We start from the raw sequence: 18,120 nt of genomic DNA, 5'->3' as shown, positions 1-18,120 counted from the left end.
CATACCTGCAATCCTTTGCTTAAAGTGAGGCCGCCTTCGTATTTCCTCGTTTACGTCGACGACATCGTCCAGTACGCCGAACCAGACTTCGGGCACAATGGACTTCAGAGACGAAACTAAGGGCCATTCAAACCTTCACCGACTCCCGTCCAGTGAATGGCTCAGAAGGGGTCAAACCACACAGCAGGGGGACTAGATAATCGCTACAACAATACCAACAACTTTTTTTGTTTTACATGAACAGTCCGGGTCAAGTTTGATCAGAGCAACCTGAACCACCTAATCACTTAGTCGGGACGAGATAACCGCTACAACAATACCAACAACTTTTTTGTTTTACATGAACAGTCCGGGTCAAATTTGATCAGACCAACTCGAACCACCTAATCACTTAGTCGGGACGAGATAACCGTTACAACAACGCCAACAACATTTTTTGTTTTATTAAAATAAATGAACAGTCGGGGTCAAATTTGATCACACCAACCTGAACCACCTAATCACTTAATAGGGGACGAGATAACCGCTACAACAACGCCAATAACATTTTTTGTTTTTTTAAAATACATGAACAGTCCGGGTCAAATTTGATCAGACCAACCTGAACCACCTAATCAGTTAATCGGGACGAGATAGTCGCTACAACAACGCCAACAACATTTTTTGTTTTATTAGAATAAATGAACAGTCCGGGTCAAATTTGATCCGACCAACCTGAACCACCTAATTAGTTAATAGAGGGCGAGATAACCACTACAACAACGCTAACAACATTTTAAGTTTTATTAAAATATGTACTTGAACAGTCCGGGTCAAATTTGATCAGACCAACCTGAACCACCTAATCATTTAATAGGGGACGAGAAACCACTACAACAACGCTAACAACATTTTATGTTTTATTAAAATACATGAACAGTCCGGGTCAAATTTGATCAGACCAATCTGAACCACCTAATCACTTAATAGGGGACGAGATAACCACTACAACAATGCTAGCAACATTTTTTTATTATAACAGTCCGAGTAAAAATTAATCAGATGACATTCTACTATTTTGTGAGAAGTTTGAGCTTAGCTCAATAAAGGCTAGTCCATACCAAAGGTTAACCATCTTCTGTCACAAATCGGTAATGTTTCGAAATTTTCGGGAATTTTATTTTGAGGATTTTATAACGGTATCTATAATGTATTGCGGCGCTAAATTCGCTCTCTTCTTGGATTTAGTAGACTTTGAACCTCCGGCTAATAGACATGCACCCTCTACATCCAAATATTTATATATGTATGTATGTAAGTAAGTATGCGTTTCAGCGATCTAGCAACATGTTGCTGGCACAGCTATATGATTCAAACGCAAGCAACAAGTCGCCAAGCACCAAAAGGTTGGCAACAAACAAATCGGGAACGACCGCTTTTTGGAGAGGCCAAAGGCAATGCGTTCCACAATAAATAAAAGTCAATGCGCAAAAACAAAATTATAATAAAAATATAAAAGTAAAATAATAACAAAAACAACAAGTTAAGCCGAAAGATGCCGATACAGCAACAAAATGCATGCCGTCGCCGCAACGAAAAACCACGAGCGAGCGTCTGGCTGCTGCTGTGGCTGGTGGTGGGCCTAAAAAAGCACTTTGGCGCACACGCACACATTCACATGCATATGTACATACGCACGCACATGCTTGCTATTGCTACTGCTGGTATTTTGTGATTAATGCGCACATGCTGTATTTGTTGGTGTTCTTACTTTATTTTGCCTTTGTTTTTGCCGTCAACAATACACAACGACAGCGGCGTCGGCGTCGGCGTCGGCAGCGCCAGCAGCAGTAGCAGCAGCAACTTCTTCAACAGCCAGCGAATGTCTTCAATCGTGTTTATGCTGCCAACGGCTCTAGACGCAATTAGCAACGTGGTACGTGTCGATTTAATTCCCGTGTTGAGAAAATTTCAAGCAAAATCAAAACAAAAACAAATATTTTGAAAAATTTATTTTTTTAAAAAAGAAAGAAGTGTACTTTTCTTTAAAACGCAGTTTTGTGCGGTAAATTCATTTTACATATAAAATATTGCGAAATTCGTGTGTTTGGAAAGTCAATTTCCTTTTGCAGCAACAGCAACAACAAAACCAACAACGCCCATATAACTAGACCGCCCACGCAATAAATTGCGACGAATTTTTAGCGAGCGAAACAGCGCAAATCAAAGCGAGACAATTTTCGCATTTTTGTGAAATTTTAACTGCAACCGCAACAACAAAAACAACAGCAACAAGATGTTCAGCTCATTCACAGGTAATGTGCGAATAATTAAATATAAAACAAAAAAAAATTTTTTTTTTAAAATTAGTTTTAAAGAATGGCAGAAGATGCGTAACTTGCATTGAAATTGGAAAGTGAGGTTAGGTTGTGTTTTTTTTTCGATTAGTTTGCAAAATAAGACTAAAAGTGCATGAAAAAGTGTTTTATATTATTTTTTGATGAAATCGGATTTGTTTTTAAGAAATGCAATTGAAAAATAAATAATTATTGACAAGAAAATTAAATAATGGAACATAAATTTCAAAAATGTTACATACTTAAATAAGTGCAGAATAAAAATTGTGGGTTTCATTAGAAATTTGCATATCAAATGAATTGTGAAATACTTTTGACAAAAAAATAAATAAATTAAAAAATAAAAAATAAAATAAAAATAATAAAAAATAAAATAAAAATAATAAAATAGAGTGAAAAAATAAAATAAGAAAATAATAATAAAAAATAAAGGAAAAAAAAAACAAAAAATAAAATAAAATTAAATTAAGTAAAAATAAATTAAATTAAATTTTAATTAATACAAAAATAACAAAATTTATAATGGAAACTAAATCTAAATAATATATAGATAAGTGTCGAAAAAATATGTATGTATCATTAAAAATGTACGTATCAAATGAATTGCAAAATATTATAAGCAAAAACACAAAAATTAAATGTTAATAAATAGTAATAGTATTAATAAAATTAATAAATATTTTTTTAAATAATAAAATGAAATAAATAAATTATATAAGTATATACAAAATTTTTAAAATTACACATTATAATTTACTATTACTATTATAAAAAAAAACAAATAAATTTTAATTCAAAATAAAATAAAAATTTATTTTATTTACTTTTATAAAATTATATTAAAAAAGGTAAAAAAATAAAAAAACGTTTTATCTTTACTCTATATATTTTATATAAAAGAAAAAAAATAAAAACATGTTTTTTATTTTTTTTTTTGTGAGCAACGGTTAAATTAACTTAATATTAAACAAGAACTCTTGTATTTAATTATACGTTTTTTAATAATTTTTTAAATATAAATTTTTGAATTTTTCACTTAAATTAAAGCATTTTTAATAAATTGTACGATTTTTTAATACAAAATTATTTTTTATAAATTTTATTGAAAAATTGATTTAAATAAAAAAAATAAAAAATTTTTATTAAAAAACCTTCAATTAAAAAATGCTTTTATTTATCTGAAAAAAAAAAAAAATAAAAACATAATTTATGAAAACATGTTTTTATTTTTTTTCTTTTATATAAAATATATAGAATAAAGATAAAACGTTTTTTTTATTTTTTTTTACCTTTTAATTTTAAAATTATTTTTTTTATTAAAATATACATAGTACAAATTTTGAAAAATACTATATATATTTTCCCGTAGTTACTCGTTTTTTTTTTGAAAATTGCTTTCATTTAAACAAAAAATTAAAAATTTAAATTTAAAATATTAATTTTTTTTTAAAAAACCTACTATTTTTAAAAATTTCTTTTATTTAAGTGAAAACGAAATTACATGACTTTAGAGCTCAGCTAAAGCAATATTTTATGTTTTAGGTACCGAAAATATAATAAGTCAAAAAAAAATATTTCAAGTAAAAATTATTTGATTTTTGTTTTTTATTTTCTTATAATAAAAATACGTCTAAAGGACGTTTTATATGTAATACATTTTTTAATTGCAGCAATTTGTCCTGCATTATTTTTTCTTATTAAAAAAATAATATTATTTAAAGCCAATTAAATATACGTATATGTATATAATTTTTTTAGTAGTAAAAAAATAATCAAAAAGATTTTGGCTAAAAATAAATTCTTATAAAAATATATAATTATAAAATAAATATTTTATAAAGAAAATAGTTTTAAATACAAAAATTTGTTCTGTATTAATATTATTTTTTTTATTACAAATATTATTATTTAAGCTCCAGTTAAAGCAATACTTTTCCGAACTAATAAAAAATTAATTAAAAATAATGAAAGTAAATAAAAAAATAATAAAAAGTGTTTAATGAAATTATAATAAAAATTTTTTGATGTAAAAAAAGCTTTTTTTAAGTAAAAAATAATAACTTCAACATAAATTTTCATAAAAAAATTAATTCTAAATAAATATTTTGTAAAGAAGTAATTTTTAATTGCCGCAATTTATTCTGTATTGCAATTTTTTCTTTATAAAAAATATTATTATACAATATTTCAAGCTGTTTTCATGCAAATAATTAGGTCTACCAATTTTATAAACATTGCCTTTAATTTATGAAAACGCACACCTCCAGCTTACATACACAAAAACAAACATATGTACATACATAAAATACATCCATGTGTATATACAAATATATATAGCCTTGTTATGAAATGCATTAGTCATCGAACACAGCAATTGGCCAATAGCAACATCACCATCATCACCTGCAACATCTCGCACATGCCACTATATCAATTTCAGTAACAAAAACAACATCAACAATTTCGCACAACGGTGTTGATTTGAAATTTTACTTGTATAAACAAAACGGACAACACTTGAACACACACACACATATATATAGAGCAAAGAAACGTGCAATTATACAGCAACATACATCTATCAACATGTTGCCAAGCAGGCGCGGTCAATTTGTATTTGACACACAAATCCATACATAACGGCAAATAATTGTAAGAGTGGGTGTTGAGTTATTGGCGAAAGGCTAATAGTTGGAAAGCGGAAAGAAAAATGTAAAAAAAAAAAATTGTTTTTGTGTGTGTGTTTGCACTTCACTAGGCTCCATTTCGTCCGTGCAATATGGCGCATTGCACATTTTCCTTGCAGTTTGCAGTTTTTCTTTCTCAGTTTTTTTCACACTTTCGTTTTTGTTGCTTATTTTATGGGCTTTTCTCTTTTAACGCTGAGTTGTTGTTATTTTCCGCAATTCGCTACTTTTGCGACTCAATGTTGCAACTTGTTGTTGTTGTTTTTTTGCTGTTTTTGTTCGTTCCACTTTGTTTGCCCGCCTCAAGGATGCACCTTCAGCCAACAGTTCCACTTGCACTCACCCACACACACATGCATAGTAACAATTCCTCTTTCACTCGCCTTCGTGACACGGAGTTGACTACACTTCGCTGCCGACGACGTGCTGCGCTCATATTCTTTATTGCATTATGTCATCATTGGTAGCAAACTGCTTAACAACAACAACAAATATACATACTTACTAGTATATACATACATACTTGATTATATAATATGTATGTATGCATATGTGTGTGTGGTGAATTAGCTGAGTGCCATTTAACCCCTCTCCCCCTCCTCCACGCCGGGAACAGCGAGTTAGCATTATAATTTGGCCCCCACTGTTGTTGTTTTACAATATGTTGTTTGTGTGTTCTGTTGTGTTGTAGGTTATTGTATGACTTCATTGGTTTGCGGTGGCACAACAATAACAAGAATGTAGAAACAAATTTAGTATAAAGTGAATGGAAATAAAAAGTTAATATGCTAAAAAACTATAAAACGAGTATGATCAATAAAATCCGACTTAGCATGAGTAATGAATGCTGTAAGACAGTTAGAAAAAAAATTAACAACAACAAACATAACATGATATTCAAAATAACAGCGATTATGACGACATTCATAACGAGTCTTAATGAATTCTTAATTTTTAATAAAAAAAATAAAAACAAAAAAATAGATTGTTGTTGTTGAATGTTGTAAGACAGCTGTGAACAAATAAAAAGTTAGAAAAAAGGCTAACTACGCCTGCACCGAAGCTATAATACCCTTCAATTAACAAACAATTCCTTATGAGTTCTTGATTTTAATCGTTCAGTTTGTATGGCAGCTATATGCTATAGTGGTGCGATCTGAATAATTTCTTTGGAGATTATACCATTGTAATCGATAATGATCCCCGTTAAATTTCGTTAAGTTATCGTTTCAAATAAAAAAGTTTTTCATATAAGAACTTGATTCTAATCGTTCAGTTTGTATGACAGCTATATGTTATAGTGATCCGATTTGAACAATTTCTCTGGCGATTGTACAATTGTATGAAGCAATAATCTGTGCCAATTTTCGTGAAGATACCTCGGCAAATGAGAAAGTTTTCCATACAAGCACTTGGTTCCGATCGTTCAGTTTGTATGACAGCTATACGCTATAGTCGTTCGATATCGGCGGTTCCAACAAATAAACAGCTGTTTGAAAAGAAAAGTAGGTGTGCCAAATTTCAGATCGATATCTTCAAAATTGAGGGACTAGTTTGGGCATCGAAAGCGAGTCGGTTTTCCGATATACTCTATATACCTCAATATATACCTAACAACCTTCAGTTGGCCTAGCAAGCGCGGCTCGAAAACCAAAACTTGTGCGACTGTGAAATTATTCTCGCCAAGAAAGAGCCGTAACAGCCCCTCTGAACTACTACTTGTTCTTAGCAAAGAAGTCAAGCAAGCAAGCAAGACCCCACAATTGTATTAGTTCTGACTGGGCACTGTCCAATAGATTTATACTCGTTGCGGCTAAATATCGTTGGATACTTTTTGCTTAAACACACCTTTGGCGAACCCAGCGAAGTGGCTGATATTGGTGTTAACCGTCTCAATAAATTTGTGACCAGTTCAAAACACAACACGTTTAGTCCTACTTGACCTCTTCTTCCTCTTAATTGGCGTAGACACCGCTTACGCGATTATAGCCGAGTTAACAACAGCGCGCCAGTCGTTTCTTCTTTTCGCTACGTGGCGCCAATTGGATATTCCAAGCGAAGCCAGGTCCTTCTCCACTTGGTCCTTTCAACGGAGTGGAGCTCTTCCTCTTCCTCTGCTTCCCCCGGCGGGTATTGCGTCGAATACTTTCAGAGCTGGAGTGTTTTCATCCATCCGGACAACATGACCTAGCCAGCGTAGCTGCTGTCTTTTAATTCGCTGAACTATGTCGATGTCGTCGTATATCTCGTACAGCTCATCGTTCCATCGAATGCGATATTCGCCGTGGCCAACGCGCAAAGGACCATAAATCTTTCGCAGAACTTTTCTCTCAAAAACTCGCAACGTCGACTCATCAGTTGTTGACATCGTCCAACCCTCTGCACCATATAGCAGGACGGGAATTATGAGTGACTTATAGAGTTTGGTTTTTGTTTGTCGAGAGAGGACTTTGCTTCTCAATTGCCTACTCAGTCCGAAGTAGCACCTGTTGGCAAGAGTTATCCTGCGTTGGATTTCTAAGCTGTCATTGTTGGTGGTGTTTACGCTGGTTCCAAGATAGACGAAATTATCTACAACTTCAAAGTTATGACTGTAAACAGTGACGTGAGTGCCAAGTCGCGAGTGCGACGACTGTTTGTTTGATGACAGGAGATATTTCGTCTTGCCCTCGTTCACTGCCAGACCCATTTCTTTTGCTTCCTTGTCCAGTCTGGAGAAAGCAGAACTAACGGCGCGGGTGTTGAGGCCGATGATATCAATATCATCAGCATACGCCAGCAGCTGTACACTCTTATAAAAGATGGTACCTTCTCTATTTAGTTCTGCAGCTCGAACTATTTTCTCCAGAAGGAGGTTAAAGAAGTCGCACGATAGGGAGTCGCCTTGTCTGAAACCTCGTTTGGTAGCGAACGGCTCGGAGAGGTCCTTCCCGATTCTGACGGAGCTTTTCGTGTTACTCAACGTCAGTTTACTCAGCCGTATTAGTTTTGCGGGGATACCAAATTCAGACATCGCGGCATAAAGGCAGCTTCAATATTCGTGAACATTAAAAGTGCAGCTTCAGGGCAAATTCGCCTGGAATGTCTGATACAGTTGAATACGATCGCGGAAGCTCTTTTAAAGATTTTTGAAATTCTACGTTGCGTTTAGTCCTCCTTGACCTCACCTTTGTGCAATATTCTTTCCCAGTGAAGGTTAAAGCCTATTATTAATACTCTCTAGTTCTACATACATTTGTTTAAAGTAACTCACTCACTTGAAGTCCTTCCTTAAGCCATTTCAATGGTTTTTAAATTATCTGGGCAAAATAGGCTTTTTTGTGGAGAAGTGCGTGGGTTTATACAATAAAACCAACTGTAGCATTTTAAAACCGTATAATTTCAGCAAGATCTGAATTGTATGGAAAATTTAAGAGAGATTTTGTAATTTTTTAGTACGAAGAGATAAGAAACAGAGAGAATTTCAATGAAATTTCGTTAGGATATCGCAGTTTCGTCTTCACTTTAAGTTCTTTCACATGTAGGGAGTTAGATACAGGGTTGCATATACCCATTCAGTAGTTATGTAAAAATTTATTCTCTTCCTCGTTCTCTTTCTTGAATAAAATCTATTCCTTCTTCCTTTCTTTCATGAAGTAAATGTGTTTCTTTCTCTCTCTCTCTTTTATATCCATTTGTATATATTTTCTCTCGCATCTTGATTGCCGTTATAAGCAATCGTTAGATTCGTCAACGTTCGTTAGAATCATCAATTCCATAATACCCTTGTGCAAGAAATACGCTGGGGTATCATGACAGTGCCGGCTTATTGCCACAATTCAATTTAATCGCATTAAAAATACAACTCACACTCTTTCGCCAGCGAGCGAGTAGCCCGTGTGACCACTTGAGTGATGTTTCAGAATTAATATTAATTATTTAATTTTGTCATCAACAACAATGCGGCGACCACAAACAGTGGCTTCGGTGCGTGCGACCCCAGATGGTAGACGGTATTATTGAATGGAATGTAAATATGTTTGACTGTATGTATGCACTTAGGAATGTAGGAAGTATGTGTATGTATGATTTTTTTTGTATGTATGTATGTATTTGTATTTATGTTTCTGTGTGCATGTGCCCATGTCTGCCTGTGGTTTTAAAATTGCTATTCAATTGCTTTATGGATCTTGTGTTAGAAAGCGCAAGATGAAGTTTTTTTTAGTAGCTAAGTGCATGTTTATGTAGAAAATACACTCACACACATTCGTACATACATACTACAATGTCGAGTGCCACACCCGCAGGCACTTAATGCGCATTAATGGCGCTTTGAAAGCAATTTTTAATGGAATTTCAAAATTTTATTTCAACGAAAAGTTCTTGTGCGTGTAGATATATTTATGTATGTATATACTTGTATGTATATGTTAAGCTTTGATAAGTGAAAGAATTTTAAGGCACGTGTAAATGCAGAGCACGAGAGACAAGATCTTTAAACTTGGGTGCCATTGCAACTAAAAAAATGTAAATTTCGACAACATTAGCAATAATACCCTTCACGGATGCATTTATGCTAGCATAAAGGGTATTAGAGTAATTTATGCCGAATTTCGTGAAGATATCTTCTCAAATAAAACAGTTTTCCATACAAGGACTTATATTGGATCGGTCAGTTTGTACACTAAAGCAATAAAAATGATGCGAAATATACATATTTATATGCGATATGTATATGTGTAATGTATGAACTAGAGAACAAATATTTATAAACATTTATTTTATATATGAATGTCTATAATTATAATTCCAAGGTTTACGTGTGCCTAGCAACGTAGAAATCGGAAAATCACTCGGCATACTTATGATCTTTGCACTGTTTGCGTATGAGGGTGCGTGTGCTTGCTTTGATATCTAAAATTTCAAATATTTATAAACATTAGGATGGTACTAAAATTAAGTTTTTATAGTTATAACTGTTCGGGACTTTGGGTGAAAAAGTTTTGTGAAAAAAATTTTGGAAAAAAGTTTTGATAAATAAATTTTGATGAAAATTTTTTATAAAAAAGTTCTGATGGAAACAATTTTTATGAGTAAAATTTTGATTTAAAAAAGTTTATGATAACAAAATTTTGAAAAAAAAATTATGAAAAAAATTTTATGAAAAAAAAATTTTTGATGAATAAATTTTGATAAAAAAATGTTTATGAAGAACAGTTTTTCTGAAAAAGACTTGATTAAAAAAATTTTGATGGAAAATAAATTGATAAAAAAATTGGATGATAATATGTGCTTGTGGTATTTAAACTAAGTTCTTATATTTAAATTAAGTCCCCGCACTCTGGGTGAAAATTTTTGATGAAAAAAAATTTAGATAAAAAATTTTAAAGAAAAAATGTTGAATGAAGGCGCGAGCTTTTGATGTATACGGCCGTGAACATTTTAAAGAAAAAATGTTGAATGAAAAAAATTTCGAAAAAAGTTTTGATAAATTAATTTTGATGAAAAAATTTGGATGGAATAAAAATTTAATGAAAAAAATATGTATGAAAATATTTTGATGAATAAAATTTTGCTGAGAAAAGATTTGACGAAAGCTGATACCTAAACTTTCAAATATTTATAAACATTAGGGTATTACATAAATTAATTTTTTATAGCTATAACATTTCGGCACTTAGAGTGAAAAAGTTTTATGAAAAAAATGTGGATACAAAAGATTTCAAACAAAAATTATGAATGAGAAATTTATATGAAAAAAAGTTTTGATGAAAAAATTTAGAAGAAAAATTTTTTATAAAAAAGTCTTGTTGAATAAAATTTTCATTTAACAAACGTTGCTGAACAAAATTTTGATAAAAGAAATTATGAAAAAATTTTGATAAAAAAAATTATGAAAAAATTTTGATAAAAAAATTATGAAAAAATTTTGATAAAAAAATTATGAAAAAATTTTGATAAAAAGAATTTTGTTGAAAAATAATTTTAATGAAAAAGATTTTGTTGAAAAATAATTTTGATGGAAGAAAGTAGTGAAACCAAGTTTTTAGGAAAAATTACCAAAAAAATTTTTGTTTTAAGAAATTTGTATAAATAAATGTGGAAGAAAAAAATTTATACAAAAGGTTTCTTTTTAAAGTTTGATTTAAAAAAATGTGTGAATAAAAAATTGATAAAAAAAAATTATGACAAAAATTTTGATGAAAAAAATTTTGAAGGAAAAAAAGGATAAAATAAAAGATTCATAAAAATTTTGATGGAAAAAAGTTTTGCTGAATAATATTTTGATGAAAAAAATGTAAGAAAAAATGGTTGAAAAAATGTATAAAAAAATTCTAGGAAAAAATTTTGTTAAGTAAAATTTCGATAAAAAAATATGAATGAAATTTTTAAAAATATTTTTTTAATTCCACATAAAATATTAATTTTGATCTCTGTGTGTCACACCTCAGTCATCTCTAATCAGCACCAAAAATGATTTGTATTATTTTCGTCTGCGGTAATATCGGTGTATATTTTGAGATTAGGAAAAATATATTTTTTAGTAACACCCTAATGTATATTATTGTTTATGAAAACATGTTTTATTTGCGTGAAAATTATTAAGACCAGTGTTCAAAATATTTAAAATTTTGTTTCATATTTTGAGTTCGTTGGAATTTGGCGCGTGTGTGGAGATACGCATGTGGAAATCACAAAATTTTAAAATACTAATCAAATTGATTTGTTTATGAGGTACGTACGATGTGGAAAATATGTACAGGAAATGTATATGTAAATATGTAAAACATAGTATTTAAAACAAATTTATTTTTTTTATGTAAAAACAAAAACAATTTAGAATAAGAAAAAATAAAAAAATTAAACTGAAATTACAAAAAAGTCCAACATCTATTTAAAATCAATAATTCTGTAACTAAATAATAATAATAATATTTAACAAAATATTGAGTGTATTTAAAATAGATAGAATATATACATATGTGCAGGAGAATAAAAATATTAAGATTTATAGTAGACATTTTCGAAATTAAAAAAAAAAATTAGAGCTAAAATTAAAAAAAATTAAAATTTATTTTAAGAAAAAATTAAAATATCTATTTAAAACCAATAATTTTTTTAAATAAAAAATATAATAATATTCAACAAATTATTAAGTTTATTAAAAGTATGCAGAAAAAAAATATGTGAATCTTATTGAAAATCAATATTCGCAGGCATTTTCCTTATTCATGCGTATTTAAGTTTTTTTTTATATTATTATGAAAAATAAAAACCCATTTTTGTTGTTATTATAAATTCCGCACACGCAGCCATTTGTAGAAAATGGAATTTGCGCACAAATTATTAGCATTTTGGTTTTGTTTTTGTAAATGCTCTTCCATAATTGTTTTACTAAATTAAAACATGCCTACTCGAACATATTTGTATGTGTTTATGTGTAAGTGAAATTAGAAATTAAAAATATCGAAAGCGTATTGAAAGAAAACTTCTCGATTTGAAGCAGAAAATTGGAAAATTTCGAAAGCACGCAAAATAGTTTCCAAGCAAAGCAAAAAATATAGGTATTTTTTTATTATTTTATATGTAATATACTACATGTAAGGGCGTGGCATTTCTGCATGTGAAATTAAAGCAAAGCAATTCAAAAATTTTACAGAACAATTGTTTGTAAATTCAATGTGGCACGTGGCTGCGGTTGTGGGAGAAATATGCACTTATTTATGTTTGTGTTTTAGATGTATGTATATACGTATATCTACATGTATGGATGTATAGTATGTATGGACATGTTTGTCTGTAGATATTAGGTAGCGCCTGTGTGTGTAAAAGGTTTTGTGTTTTATTTCTGATTTTGTATTTCTTTCCATGAATTCTGCAATTAATTTGCAAATTGGTGAGTGAGGAAGTGTGAAATTAATGCATAGTTTTGATAAATAGTAATTAAGTTTATATGCAGGAAGCATTAGTAATGCTTTTGTATGTATGTATGTATGTATGTGTATACAAATAGTTACATATGTATGTATATGTTTTGAGTTTATTTGCAGTTAGTCTAAACAAAAACTTCTATAAAAGACATAAAGTGGAACGAAATTTATAACAAAAATGATTTTAACTTTTTAGTTAATTAACTAAAGTTTTATACATCAAAATGAATTAAATAGTATAATTTTACACCTCCAAAATTTTATGATCAATAAAATATATATATACAAAACAATATGAATATAAACAACAAGAAAGAAAAAATAATGCAATTAATTCATATTAAAAGAAAAAAATAAAAAGTTATAAAACAAATTTATTATATAAAAAAATAACATAAAATAAAAATTAAAATACAACAAAATAAAATTAAGGGAAAATATTGTTTAAAGCCTTAAAAATTAAATTTTCACTAAAAGCTAAATAAATGAATTAAAATAAAAAAATAAACGAATAAAAACAAAAATAACCGAATAACAAAGTATTTTTGTACTCTTTGAAATATTTATAAATAAATTTTTCTGTAATAGCAAAGTATTAAAAAATAAAAATAACAAATAACCAAATATAAATGAAATAAAAATTAAAATATCAAAATAGAAAATACTTTCCACAAAAAGAAAGCCAAAAACAATATAAAAAAAATCAAATTTTAAATAATCAAAGAAAATATATAATAATTTAAATTTTCCATAAAAAAATCACAAAAAAATAGTTAAAAATAAAATTAAAATAAAAAAATAATAAAAAATAAATAATAATTAAAAAACCAATATATATAATGTTAAACACAAAATTTTCTCTAAAAAATACTAAAAAAATAAAAAGAATCAAATAAAAATAAAATTATTATAAATTCCAAAACTATTTTTAATTTTTTTAAATGCTTAAAACTAAACTTTTCCATATTATAAAAAAAATAGCAAAAAAATAAAATTAAATTAAAATATAAAAATGTAATATAATGAATTTATTAATATTTAAAATTTAATTTTAATAGTTTTTTTATTTGTTAAAGCTTAAAAAATGTTTATACGAAAAAAACCAAAAAAATAATAAAAATTATGAAATAAATTTTAAAACTAATTTAAATTAGTAAAATAATACAAATAAAATATTAAAATAGCTAAGAATGCTTTTGTGTTTATTACAAACATTTTTAAAACTTTAACAATGTTTGATATCACTACAACTAGTTTCAAAAACTAACGATCAGTTTTATTTGACTAACTTAAAAACAAATTACATAGAAATTAATAGTAATATATATAAAATAATAGATATAATAAAAATGCTTCAAAATAAAATTTTCTGTGAAAAAAAACAACAAAAACTAAAAACTGTAAAACAATATAAAAAAAAAATAAATTAATAAAATATTTTATTATATTTAATTTAGTAAAAAATAGATCAATAATGTTTTTTTTTTATTTTTCAAATGCTTACAAATAAAGTTTTCTATAAGAAAAATATTATAAATTCAAAATCAAATAAAAATAAAATATTATTAAATTAGAAATTTAATTTTCTATTAAATCAAAAAACAAGAAAGCAATAAAAACTGCAAAATGAATATAAGAAATTATTTAAATTGTTAAAGTAATTAAAATACGGTATTAAAATAACCAAATATGCTTTTTTCTATAAAAAAAAATATTATTAAATCAAAATCAAAAAAACAAATAATAATAATAATAATAAAATACAAATTAAGTAGTGATAAAACAAAAAAAAATATTTTTCCTAATGAAAGAATTATAATAAATAAAGAGCCTATTTTGCATAAAATTTTAAGTATCTAACAATTAAAAATTCATTTTATTTTAATAATAATGTTACTATTAGAAACCTAGCTGCTTATTTTTTATCAGGCAACTATAAAATCAGATAAATTTATTAAAAAAATTAAAGTTTTTGTGCCAAATTGAAAACTATAAATATAAGTTAGTACAATTTTGTATATTTTAGGATTTTTAAAAGGAAAAATTTTATATAATAAATATAAATTTTTCAAATAATTAAAGAATATGAACGCTATGTTTCAATTTTATTAATAAAAAAAATTATTAACAAACTTTTTAATTTTATTTTTCAAATATTGTTGTAATGTGTATATATATTTTATAATAGCAATAAACATCATTGTAGTAGTAATTATTATAGTCAGGGCACGCAATTAGAATATCTCATAAATATAATAATTGAATTAGAAACAAAAATAAGTTTATAAAAAATTAAAATTTGGTTCTATCGGATAAAAATATTTAAAAATACAAGTAAATATAAAAATGTATATATTTTTCAAATTTTTTTAGCTCAAATTAAAATATTTAAAAATATAAGCGAGTACAAAAATATTTTTTTTTTAGATTTTTTAATTTGAAATAAAATTTTAACAAATTGAATTTTATGTGAATATTTTTTTATCTTATTTAAATAATTTCCATAAAACACAGTTTAATGACAAAGTATTTAAAGATTTATTTCTAACTATTTTTTATTAAAAACCTATATACTTGCATATTGTTCTTTAGTATAACAAAAACACGAAAACTTTTCGAATGAGCGAAAGACAATAAAAAAAATCACTGTCATAAAAACGCGCTCATAAAACGTACACTGCCCTCCACTAGTAAACGTACAACGCACAAACTGCACGTACACAGCTCAGCCACGTCTCACGTCTCTTTCACAGAAGCATTATAATAGCTTAGTGCTCAAACATCGCTAGACACGACTCTACACTCGTAGTACAACATAAAAGTTTTAACATTTTTTTATATTTTAAAACTCTATTTTATGCCATTTTACGCCAACATCTCCTTGCTTTCTCAAACCGCAAACGCTGTTCAGTCGCAAAAATTGAAAAAAAAAGCAAATCAAGAAAATTCTAAGTAACCACAATTAAACGATTTTACCATCATTTTTAATATTACCTATGAAATATCTCACACAGCCATAATATTTATAGCTAGAAATTATAGCAAGTCTTTTTTAAAAGACTTTTTTTAAGACTTTAAGCATATAAAATATAATCTTTAGTATTTTATAACATAGTGCATCAAATTGGTTTCATTTAAAACCATTTACGCCTGCGGTCACTTAAATGTAGCTAGAAAAAATTATAGGAAATGCCTCAAATTACCTTAAAACCACAGAATTTGTTGCGATTTTCATCTAACCGATTGTTGTATGAGACATTTATCTGACCACATGAGTACTCATAAATTCATAAAATTTCAACACAATTTTTAAAATCTCTTTATGCGCTCTCTTTCTAATATACTCTTTCTAATATACTCTTTCTAATATTCTCTTTCTAATATACTCTTTTTAATATTTTCTCTCGAATATCTAAATAACTCTAAATAACATTAAATGAATTTCTTTAATTTTTCGCTGCTGAAACGTTTCAAACACGCAGACAGCTCCAAATGTAAGTACCCTTTATAACACACTTTCTTCAGCATTAATCTGTCTTTGAAATCATCTCGAAAATTATACTCTCTTAACACATAACTATGTTCTAAGCGTTCAAGCATTTAACACGAAGAGAACACTTACGCACTAGCTAGCTTTTCGTTCTTTGAAACTTTTTATTGAAATCTGAATTTTTGGTAACTAATTTTTTAAGAAGCTTAAAATTTGTGACTGAAGAAAGTATTAGAGGTAATTTTTAAGGAATCATAATAAGCACAAAATATATATTTGATAGTGAGAGTACTTTGGGGAACAAAGATCGAAGTGTTGGTTAGTGTTTTGATACGAAACCTCGCAATGGATAATAGTTCTGAAGCAATAATAGATAGTTTGGTACGGATAATAGTTCTGAAGCAATATATTATCCGTACCGTACTATCTGTTATTGCCTGTTGGGTAGAATTTCTCTTTTAAGTTCTAGTTAGTTTCATGTTGCTTATTATTTGGTCGATGCAGGAAAGCTATGAGAATTCTTTTTCACTCAGAGATCTGTCCTTGTTTGACGAAGCTTGGTCTGACTATCGAAAGAACTATAGGACGGTTATTGGCCTAATGACAGGTCACATCCTACTGAGATCACATACGACCCGGATGTGCGTAAGCAACGATGATAGATGAAGAAAATGCATCGAAGTAGGCTTGAGAGAGTTGCTGAAACACTCTATGCTTCTTTCCAGCATTATCTAGAACTCTACTGATATTTAAGTAAGAGTTTCGCTGTTCAAGAGAATGGAACTCGTCTTAGATATGTAAGAGCTTCATTGTTGAAGGGAACAGCTGAAGTATCAAAATTAGATATCAAGTCGCTCTTAAAGTTCGCAAAAAGTGTTGACATCCTTTATGACGAGTACTTTAGCTCAAATTTAACTGAAACACAATCAGGCATTACTAAGAAGCAGTAGGTCTATGAATGTCGTGACAATCGGCCGTATAACCGATCCTAACCTCTAGTTAGTGTCGTGTTACTTATTTTCTGAGCGACGCAGGGAAGTTTTGAGAATATTGTCATTAATTGTCACTGCCTTCCGAAGCTCGATCGTTTCGGAACATAATTTAAAGTTATTTGAAAGTCTCGTTCTGAATATGGGTTTTTCGAAGTAGTGGTGCCTTCTTCTTTAAGTCTAGGCGGTATAGTTTTTGAAAACTCTGGCCTGTCAAATCATGTAGGTTTGGTAGGTTAGTACGCTTGTAGTAGTAGATCAAAGATCGCCTTTTCGATTCCGTTGAATGCTTCCGTTGAGGAATATGGTTAGATATGAGTTTCAAATACGAATTTGAAGAAAGATCTTGAATATATATGTGTTGTTAACTATATATGCGTGCCTTCGGAAAAAATTTCAAATTAAGACTCTAATGAATATTATGCTATGTCTATCTTATCTAGCTACAAGTTTTTGCGGCTACTGAGCCTATAAGTTAGAGGGAATAGATTCAGTTTCTAGATAATTTTATTATTTGCTTGAAGATTTGCGGCTTTCTTTACTGCTTAGAATGGCATCTACGAGCACATATGTATGCTTAGACGAACAATTATAAAAGCAGCATCTATAAATCACAATTTTTGCTAGAAATGTGGCAAAATAAAAAATAGAAAGAGTGTATGTATAAATAGCAAAATATTCTTTGTTGCGAAAAATTTGGCGAATATA

General features: G+C 28.6%; 1 protein-coding gene across 3 annotated transcripts in view; it reads left to right on the top strand.

The window, feature by feature from the left end:
• Positions 1–1,886: 1,886 nt before the first annotated feature.
• The window catches only part of LOC120771168 (KNR4/SMI1 homolog), a 56,622-nt gene continuing 40,388 nt past the window's right edge, over positions 1,887–18,120 (top strand). The window contains exons 1-3 of one of the 3 annotated variants that reach the window (XM_040099052.1): positions 1,887–2,044; positions 2,112–2,294; positions 16,416–16,427. In XM_040099052.1, coding sequence (XP_039954986.1) covers positions 2,276–2,294; positions 16,416–16,427 — 31 coding nt within the window. In that variant the 5' untranslated portion in view covers positions 1,887–2,044; positions 2,112–2,275. Of the gene's footprint in view, positions 2,295–16,415; positions 16,428–18,120 lie in introns of all 3 variants that reach the window. The other 2 variants (XM_040099053.1, XM_040099055.1) reach the window with 2 other exon arrangements.

The sequence above is a fragment of the Bactrocera tryoni genome, chromosome 3, assembly GCF_016617805.1.
Source record: "Bactrocera tryoni isolate S06 chromosome 3, CSIRO_BtryS06_freeze2, whole genome shotgun sequence".
NCBI classification, from domain to species: domain Eukaryota; kingdom Metazoa; phylum Arthropoda; class Insecta; order Diptera; family Tephritidae; genus Bactrocera; species Bactrocera tryoni.
This window is presented reverse-complemented; position numbering and strand designations above follow the sequence as displayed.